Source organism: Grammomys surdaster, unplaced genomic scaffold (assembly GCF_004785775.1).
Source record: "Grammomys surdaster isolate TR1022 unplaced genomic scaffold, NIH_TR_1.0 126063, whole genome shotgun sequence".
NCBI classification, from domain to species: domain Eukaryota; kingdom Metazoa; phylum Chordata; class Mammalia; order Rodentia; family Muridae; genus Grammomys; species Grammomys surdaster.
Genome location: NW_021620873.1, coordinates 4472143 through 4482659, shown reverse-complemented (window position 1 = coordinate 4482659; position 10517 = coordinate 4472143). Strand labels below are relative to the sequence as shown.

The following is a 10517-nucleotide window of genomic DNA, read 5'->3' as shown; positions in this document are numbered from 1 at the left end:
TCTCTCTCTCTCTCTCTCTCTCTCTCTCTCTCTCTCTCTCTCTCTCTCTCCCTCCCTCCCTCCCTCCTTCCCTCTCTCCCTCTCTCTCTCTCTCTCTCACGCACATACACACACACACACACATACACGTAGCATAGGTAACCACCAATCCCTGACACTATTAATGATACTCTGTTATGCTTGCAGACAGGAGCATGTTGTTCTCTGAGAGGCTCCACCCAGAAGCTGACTAAGACAGATGCAGACACCCACAGCCAAACAGTGCATGGATCTTGGGGACTCTTATGAAAGAACAGGAGGAAGGATTGAAGGCCCTTAAGGAGATAGGAACTTCACAGGAAGACCAACAACAGTCTTGGACTCTTGGGACTCTCAGAGTCTACCAACCAAAGAACATATGTGGGCAGGACCTAGGCCTCCCTGCACATATGTAGCAGATGTGCAGCTTGGTCTTCACGTAGGTCCTGAACAGCTGGAGTGGGGGCTGTCCCAAAAGCTGATGCCTGTATGTGGGATTTGTTCTTCTAGCTGGGCTGCCTTGTCTGGCCTCAGTGGGAGAGGAAGCACCTAGCCTTGCAGAGACTTAAAGTGCCAGGGGTTGGGGGATATCCAGGGGCCCCCACCTGCTCAGAGGAGAAGGGGATGAGGTGACTAGGAGGGAGGGGGGGCAGTGAGTAGGATGTAAAGTGATTAAGTAAAAAATAAAATTAAATAAAAAAAATGAGGACATGAATTTGAAAGAGAACAAGGACAGGTATATGGTGGGGCTTAGAGGGAGAGAAGGAAGAGGAATATGGTGTAACTGTAATTTCAAAGAACAGTATTTATAAGTAACATTGGTCTAGGCTTGACAAAAACAGTAAGAAAACATTTTTGTGGGTTTCATAGTTAGGATGTCTAGCATGCTAGATGGAGAAACTAGGTACGGAAAAGAGGGTCCACTGTGTTGGGGGTATGGTGTACAACTCTGAACACAGTGGACAAGGAAGACCTCCAGGAGATGGTGACCGTTTAGCGAAATCAGAGGGTGGTGGCACAGTGAACAAAGAGGAGCATCTAAGGAAGAGCATTTTATAGAGGGATGAGGCGGGGAAGTGGGTGCATCTAAAGGAAGAGCGTTTTATAGAGGGATGAGGCGGGGAAGTGGGTGCATCTAAAGGAAAAGCGTTTTATAGAGGGATGAGGCGGGGAAGTGGGTGCAGGAGGGAGCACCTGAAACACATGAGGACAGTTAGCTGGAGAAAGTTACAATAATAGTTTTGGAGAGGCATGATGCTACAGAGATAGGTTCCTTCAATGACCCATTACCTACTGTCTACCTTCTAAAAGGTGACAAAACAAGGCCTTGCTAGTAGTTAAAACCTGGTAGGTCTCCAGAGCTTGTATCTCCTGTTTACAGTTCATTTGAGTATTTAGCAACTATTCATTAAAAGCACAATGACTTCTCCTTTCACTTGAATAGCATTGTTATTAAGACAGCTGCCATGGTTCAATAACATAAGTCATGGTAACTCTTTTAATCTCTGACTTCACATCCAGTCCTTCAGTATGTGCTATCAACATTGTCTCCAATATACTTAAGTGTGAGCACTTCTTTCCATTTCCTGGTAAGCAGGTGGGTTCCATTTTATCTATAGTCTTTGCCTGGATTACCACAGGTTCTTTTATCTAATTTGGAAATTTCCAAACTCCTTATTATAGTCCACAAACCCACATATGTTCTTGCCAAGAAACACTCTTCTCTTTTGCTTTTTAATGCTAAGTCTTGGTCAAATGTAAGCTCCAGCCAGTTACTTACAGTAATTTGCTGTCTACTTTCCACTTCAGCACTTTGTCTGACCTCTTCAAAGCTCTTCCCTCTTTCTAAATATTTTCCTTTGTTTAGTTTTCTTCAATAGAATTTAAATTTCACAAGCATATGTTTCATTCATGGCTAAATGTCAAATATCTGTAATTGACTTAATCCATATGACAGGCACTCAAAGATAAAATTTGAATACATTAATTAACATCTTGTACATAGAATAAACTTTTCATTATAAAACAAGATAGAAGCTAAGTGAGGAAAAAATGGGAACATGGGAGGTTCTTGTTCCTCTTTGTGTACTGAGGACACAAAAACAAGGTGGGCCCTACTGTAGCTGGTCTACCTTGACTGTTCTCCCAGACCTGTTTTAACACAATTTTAACATAGTTTTAAAGAAAGTACTGAATTATTTGATTGAACCAATGACCATCCCATACAATTCATCAGAGAAAATAAAAGCTCATCAGATTCACTAGACTCATAGCTTGATTGAGTTTGTCCATATTATACTTATTACACTATCCTGTATTTCCTTGAAAAATTATGTCTAGTGGAAAAGGTGATAAAGTAATACATTTAAAAGTAATCTGAGATACCCGAGATTTTCACTAGAGTTCAGTATTCTTTATAATAATAACAAAAATAATGAAGCTACTTAACATATTTCAACTACAAGAATTAAACAAACAAAGAATATCTTTTAACTTGAAAATTTCAAATTAAAGGTATCCTTAAGTGAGTGAGTCACTTAACTGTACACAGAACATCCCCTATACAATCTCATTTATGAGACAGTTATTTCTTATCTACTGGCAGTATCTGATTTTTAAAATTCTTTCATAAAAGAGAATAAAAATATCCAGATGCTAAGTAATCCATAGATTAAATACAAAATTGAAATGAAATCTCTATACATGGCTTATTTGACGACTTATTCCTAATCAAGACACAACAAAAAATTTTAAATTTGTTAGATTGTTACTAAATAACCTATCTGTAATCAAGGGGAATTTGAGTGCTATAAGTGTTGTTTTGATATAATAATTTCATTGACCATGGTTAACCTGAAATTACAACAACATCTTTTATTAAGCATTATAAGAATTTCATAAGATTATATTACATTTTTCTAAAATTATATGACCTTTTCTAATGGATTTGTCCATGTAACTGAAGGCAGAATCAATTTTAAACAAACTAAGAAATTCTTGACAAAAATTCTCACAACTATTTTGTTAAAATAACTTTACTAAGTAATAAATCCTTAGTTTCTTCTTTATCAGTCTACAACTTGTTCACTATTAATTTAACTACACAAGCACATAGGAGAAAACAGGGAAAAGAGGAATGAGATAACCCATTATCTGGTAATTTCTAGCCACTGTCGTGTTTTGAATCTGTAAATGTGAGAGCATTAAGAGACAAAACCAGTCTTACCAAAGTCTGCAAATGCTGACTGTCCAACCACCACCAGATTCTTAGGTTTTTCAAAGATACTACGGAGAGAGAAGTTTCCACCCTGTTGAAACCAAAATAGTCTGAATTAGGCCACCATAACACAGTCATCCGTCAAGTGGAAGACTTAAACAGATGTTTAACCTTCTGTTATTTATTCTTAGAGCATCCCAACCTCTGTCTCACTTCTATAATCAAAGAAACCAGCAAGTTCAAGACAACACGGTGAGACATGCTTGTTCTCCAGGATGTCCCATGACGTTTGTCATCCTTGCATTCTGTCTCCTCATCTAAGCAGCTCTGTGAATGACTCTTCTACAGTATGTGGTCTCCCCTCTGTATTAGTTACTTTCTTCACCCTTTCTATTTCTGTGGTAGGTCATTCAAACAAAGTACAAGTTACCATCACATTAATTACATTAATTCTTCCCACTCATAGCTACCCCACCCCTCTTCATTCACTCCCAACATTTACTTTAAGTAATTCATCTTTTCCCTAGGTTACTGTGAATCCTACTCACACTACTGTACCACGTCCAGGTTTTCTTTATCAAACTATCTGATATTGGGTATCAGTAACTGGGTAATGAAGCTGTACTCATCTGCCTCTCAGTCTGAAATCATTTGGCAGCCTCTTAATAGATTATTAAAGATCAAATTACTTAGTTTAGAAGTCAGACCATACTAATCTTGTCTATAGTAGTTTTTCTAACCTTACTTTCCAACGCTTTCTTTCATTATCTGGATCAAACTGGCTCTCTCCTAATCTGAGTGCATTTGGTGATTTTTGTACCCTTCACTTATTGACTGTCTCTTCCTCTCTGACTTCCCATCATTAAATCCCTTCTACCTTGCCATTTCAAATGTCAAACCTTTCTCGAAGCCTTCACTGACAATTCTGGGTGGAGCAGAGCTCAGTAACGGTTCCCATGCTCTGTTCTCTGTAATATAAGGTTTGTATCTCTCATCACATTTCCTGGTGAGAAGTCACTGGCATATCAGTCTTGGCCATCCTCTTGGCTCATACATCTGGATTCCCCAGAGCTTGATCACTGAGCTGAGTATGCATAACACCCTAGAAAAGATCTGTTGGAGCTCTGATATTCTACTAGTTAGTGTGGTTTTATACATTTAAGATTCTACTTGGTCAATTGAGATATTGCTGCAAAGTATTTGACCAGTCTTTCACTGAGAATGGTCAGCTATTTTGAGAATACTGTTATCTGATTGAGTTAATTATACATACATATATGTATATATATGTACATCCTATATTTAGATATACATATCCCTTTATTTATATTAATGATATACCCAGTGTTACTGTCTCTCAAAGTCAAATGACACAAAGTCTCTCTTGAACTCAAACCCAGGGTCCTTGGAAGAACAGCTAGTGCTGCTAACTACAGAATGATCTCTCTAGGCGCCCTGGTTATTTTGCTTGTGTTATTTTTGATTTTTGCTTGAAGCAAGGTCTCTATATAGCACGGACTGGTCTAGAGTGTGCCATGTAGAGCAAGCTGGTCTCAACTCACAGACATCTGTGTTCCTCAACCTCTCAAGTGATAGGATTAAAGACAGGTGTCACCATGTCTAGGCTTTTTTTTTTTCAAGTGTTTGAAAACTTTTACTTCAATGGTTCCTCATTGACTCTGCCAGTTTATTGAAACTTAGTTTCAGTTACTAAAACGATTTGTTTTCTTCAAAGGAAAAAAACTGTTCTCTTCAAAGGAAAAAAAACTGTTAAAGTAAAAACAGATCTCAATCAAGCATCTGTATGCCTCATGACATAGCATGCTATGTTTGACTACCTGCACTCAGGCTGGGATGAGAGGGATCCTATACATGCAGAAGTACTTCATAATCTCATTTACGAAGTCTACTTATTTGTATTGAGGCTTGCCCCTCCCATCCTCAGGATAAAGTAATTAAATAGGTATTTTGGGATAATCTAAATTCAAGATTTATTTGAGGTAGGAATGAAAGGCCATCTCCAAACAAGTGTTCCCTAGCAGTGGGAATCTTTGTGTCAACTACAAAAAATATATATTAACAAGATTTGTTATCATCAGAAAAAAAGCTATGTTTTTAAAAACAGGACATTGAACAAGATTACTCTTTGTACTTCAACATCTTCCTCCTTTGCTTGATGCATAAAAAACCAATTGCCATCATTTAGAAGCATTCAGAGGCTCTGGTTTCAACAGAGCCTTAGTTTCCTGAGTCACCAACATCATCACTGGCACTGTGATAAGAGATGACACTCCAGCAATCTTCTCCCACTTGTGTTGAACATTTGGTAGAACTGATTATTTACTACAATTTTTATAAAATCTCTAAGAGTCTCTTTTTATAAAATCTAAATTTTATAGAATTTTTATAAAATCTAGATTTCTATAAAAATCTAAAGGGCTTTAATTTGGACTGTATAAAAGATAATCAGATAATCAGGAGTAATTAGGTGAGAAATCAAAAGATCTAAAAATAAACTGTAATACCTACTATGCATCCATCTGCCTCCTTCTCACACATTCTACCAGGCAGATGTTTAGCCCATTTTCCATAGACACTTTCACGCTTGCCTAATAAGTGACAAATGTTACCGAGTTGGCCACTTCTACTGGCCTAGAATTCTGTTTTCTGTTATGCAGCCTGGAATTGAGCTTTGGTATTTCTGGTGGTTTGTTCTTCATTAGTTTATCTTTCATGTTACATATATCAAGCTAAAAATCAAATCATGATCTGCCTTGAAATTCTTTTATTAACTCTTAAAAAAGAAGAAAACACCTATGGGGAAAGGCTCCCCCTTAATCAGTCAATCTGGCAGTAAATTTAGTATCAGTTGTGATTAATTATTCCTTTAAAATTAGTTAGTTTTGTTTTTTGACACTTTCATAAATGTATATAATATATTTTGATTATGCACACAACTTCTTTTGCCTCTCTCAATTATTTATTTATTGTTTTGTGTGTAATTATGTAGGCCTAAAAGTGAGGAGAAAAAAATTACTTTTAAAAAAATGTTCATGAATCACCAAGGTGAAAAATTAAATGTCAGTATCTCTTTCAATGGCTGACAGCCCAGCAGGGGTCCTGTTAACGTCTCCATTAAAGTAGGCTTATTGCTTTAATTGGCAGTCATGCCTAAAAACCTGCAGAGGACCTGATGCTTAACAATTACTTTCTTCAGCATTCAGCAGTGTGGACACAGCAATGCAACCAGTAGCTCTTAATGTTGTTCTGTTTATTACTGAAACTAATGAATTGATCACGTAATCTTATTTTATAAGTTATGTGTCCTTGTGGGGAATTTAAAAATTCTTCAGAGAAACGATTTCTTACCAAGTTTTCCCATATCTCAAACTGGAAGGCATTAGAGGCAGACAATGTTGTGAGGAATAAATCTACAAGGAAAACAAACAGGATGTAAAATTTTGCAGTCGTACTGATAAATACACTTAAAAGCAAAAAGAAGTACAATACATAGACTGATTATTAAAATAATTGTACCTAAACATAAGTTATGTCTGATCATATTTTAACAAGTTTGTCTGAATTTTTAAAAAGCAGATGACCCTGAATTAGAACAATTAAGGAAAATATCTTCTCATTGTTAAGAGTATACTTGTGATGAGACCTTCAAAAGAAATTTGTATTGTCAGAAACAATTGTTCCCAGCATTTTCTTTTATGTCCCTTTTTTTGTGATGATTAGGATGGAACTCAGGTTCTTATATGTCCGTCAAACACTATCTCTTACCTACAAGTCTCGACCAATCTTTTCAAATTACTCCTGCCCCTAGAGGTATTGCAGGTGTGGCTGCTGTGTCACATGTGAGTCAGTAGGGGGCAGAGGAGAGAGGCTACATCTACACTAAGTGTTCTGATCTATGGACATCTGAATGATTAGTAGCCTAACTCAGGGCCACAATGCATAAGCAGGGCATAACTCTGCATAGACCACTCCTGGGATGACCCAGACACTGAGAGACACAGACACCATTAAGAGGAGTAAGTGGTGGAGAAATGGAAGAGACAAAACAGAAGGGTGTGGGCACAATGAAGAAAGGCGGAACTGTAGACTTGAGGGTAGTAAGGAACAGGCTAATGTGAGTAGCCAGGGATGCCACCTGGGACCATGGTGGGTCCAGGCCTGTGCTGACACTGGGTCCAGGCCTGTGCTGACACTGGTCATATCTGGGTCTGTGGCCCAGCAGCAGCAGGGTTGTTACTACCAAAGGTCAGTAGGATGTTTTTGGTCTAGGCTCCTGCCCAGGACATGTTGATGTCTGAGGGCTGGGCAGAACTGGTCCCAACCCTCACCAGCATCTTGGGAAAGCTGGCCCTGAGAGCATGAGAGCAGGACAGCCGGCCCCACCACTAGCCAGCTGGAAAGCAGGCCCCACCACTTGCTTCTTCTCTCTCTTGCCCTTGCCACCTACAGCAGAGCAGAAAGCTGGCCCCTGTGGTCATCAGAGTGGGAGAGCTGGTCCTGCCCCTCACCTGCTACAGCACTCGGGAGAGCAGGCTCTGCCCCTCATCAGGGCAGCATAGCCCTGGATGTGGGGGTGGCAGGTGAGCAGGACCTGAGGGCGTGAGTGTGGGAGAGCCAGCTAGCCCTGGGTGGGAGAGGGAGATCCCCTCCCCTCGCTTTGCCCTGAACATTGGCAGCTGGCCAGAGAGTTGGCCCTGACAGGGTTATGGGAGCAAGGGAGCTGGCCCCCTTTCTCTCATCTGCTGGGCAGCACAGCAGAACTGACCCTGATGGTAGGGGTACAGATAAGCTGGTCCTGAAACTTGTCTGCCATGCATTGATATGGAGGAGGGAGAGATGACCCCAGGTTTTGCCCCTTGCCACCTACAGCAGGCAGGAGAGCTGACCTCAGGGTCATGAAAGTGGGAGAACTGGTCATGTGCCCCACCAGCTGCAGCACCCAGGAGAGCAGGCCCTGCACCTTTCCTGCAGCAGGGTAGAGCTGGCCCTGGTTGCAGGGATTGCCCAAGGCTTTGAATTGGCCCACCTTAATATCTACCCCATTGATGAACTGCTGGAGTGCATGAAGGGGCCTGCCTACAAATGCCAAACTACCAGATCTCCAGCACACAGGGCAATAGCAGGCTATCTGACAATAGCAGGCTATCTGAGAGGAGGCCCAGTGAGGCTCCTGTATTGACAGAGTAGCAGAAGCCAGGGGCCTAATACCAGACCAATGAGTCATGGAAAGAACTTTTGCAAGCAAAGAATGGGACACACTGTGATACACTACGCTTCCACATAAAGAGTTTTTCTGTTGGGGGAGGATGCAAGGGCGGGTATGGGGGAGGGGGAGACGAGTGAGATTGGGGCACATGATGTGAAATTCACAGAGAACCATTAAACAAAAACAAAAAAGAAAGTAGTAAATAAAAAAGTGAAAACTATATAGTTAAATTATTTATTATTGTTATGGTGATGATGATGATTATTTTGGCTTTTTGAGACAGAGTCTCTCTAAGTAGTCCTGGCTGTCCTGGCACTCATTATGTAAACCAGGCTGGCCTTGAACTCAGAGAGATCTGTCTGCCTCTGTCTCCTGTGTGCTGTGATTAAAAGTATGTTCCACCACTGCCTGCCTCTTAAATCTTTTATTTCAAGATTCAAGGTAACAACATCTGACCCCAATCACATTTTGCCTTTTCACCCTTAAAACCACACCTGTCTATCACAGGAACGTCCAGCACCATGTTCAATCATAGCATCTCAACACCTGAAACCTTGGAAGTAAGTCAAATAAATCAGGTTTATGACTCTGAGTTATGGAAGATCTGTCTTTATAAATCCATACTATAGAAAGTGATTGCAAAGTACATGAATAAAATGTCTTTGGAAAACAATAGGTTGACAGTGAAATCAAACATCATATTAATGCAAATGCCAGGTGAGTGAGCACCTATTTAAAGAATAGAATTTATTATTTGTATAATATCAATTTTTACTTAGTGAATATTAAGAAGTGACTCTTGGAATATTAAAAGTTGTTTCATTTTCATATGCTCTAAAATGGCAATTATGTAGTGGATATTTTAAAGAAATGCTTTTTCCCAATATGATACCTAGAAAACTAACATTCACATTTTATTATTTTGTATAAGTTTTATACAAGTGTATAAAGGTAGTATATGTAATATGTAATAGCTGTGTTAAAAAATGTTGAGTAATTTGTTCACTCTCATAATTTGTTGTATTCAGACCCCTAACGCCAGTAGAATAATTTTATGTCCACATAGCAAATACCTCAGCATTCCTACTATCAGACTGAAGACACTTTGCCTCTGAACAGAGAATTATAGCATTTGATGAAGGTGACTGATAGCTTTACTGTCACAAGCTTACTATGAGGGATGAATGTCTTCACATCTACCTGGCAATGTCTGGGATCTGGGTCCTAGAAATCTCCTCTCATTCAGCTTCACATTGCACTGAGGACAGTTAACAAACATGCAAAGTTGACCTCCTTTATGTATCTCTTTTCCCTCCCTCCCTCCCTCCCTCCCTCCCTCCCTCCTTCCCTCCTTTCCTCCCTCCCTCCTTTCTCTTTTTGTTTCTTTCTTAGTTTTTATTCAGACTGTAGAACACACCTCCCCTCCCATGGGAAAGCCTTATTACATGCTTGCCCACTCCTTCCCTACGACTCACACAGACATTCTATCAGAGCAGTTGCCACCCGGTTTCCATACTGCCCCTATCTACTTGCAGCTACATGTGCATTCCATCTGTACCTGCCCATGTGCTGGCTAGTTTTACCTCACCTTCACACAGGTTACAGTCACCTGAGAGGAAGGAGGGAACCTCAACTGAGAAAATGCTTTCATAAGATTGGGATGGCCGGGCAGTGGTGGCGCACGCTTTTAATCCCAGCACTTGGGAGGCAGAGGCAGGCGGATTTCTGAGTTCGAGGCCAGCCTGGTCTACAGAGTGAGTTCCAGGACAGGACAGCCAGGGCTACACACAGAGAAACCCTGTCTCGAAAAACCAAAAAAAAAAAAAAATAAATAAATAAATAAAAAAAATAAAAAAAAAAAAAATAAAAAAAAAAATTGGGATATAGGGAAGCCTGTAGAACATTTTCTTAATGATTGATGTGGGAACACCAAACCCATTGTGGGCTGGTGGTTCTGGTGCTATAAGAAAGCAGGTTGAGCAAGCTATGAAGAACAGGCCCATAGTAAGCACTGCTCCAAGGCCTCTGCATCAATTCTTGCCTCCAGGTTCCTGC

The 10517-nt window shown here is 40.1% G+C and overlaps 1 protein-coding gene and 1 non-coding gene across 2 annotated transcripts in view; one reads left to right on the top strand and one right to left on the bottom strand.

Annotated features, from left to right (window-relative positions):
- The window catches only part of Itfg1 (integrin alpha FG-GAP repeat containing 1), a 119214-nt gene that overhangs the window by 55942 nt on the left and 52755 nt on the right, over positions 1-10517 (bottom strand). Inside the window, exons 7-8 of the mRNA XM_028755517.1 lie at positions 6605-6666; positions 3245-3326 (exon numbers count right to left, since the gene is read on the bottom strand). Coding sequence (XP_028611350.1) covers positions 3245-3326; positions 6605-6666 — 144 coding nt within the window. The remainder of the gene's footprint in view (positions 1-3244; positions 3327-6604; positions 6667-10517) is intronic.
- On the top strand, positions 7054-7183 carry LOC114610938. Its single transcript, XR_003709760.1, has one exon. It is a non-coding gene; the product is annotated as a small nucleolar RNA SNORA17 (small nucleolar RNA).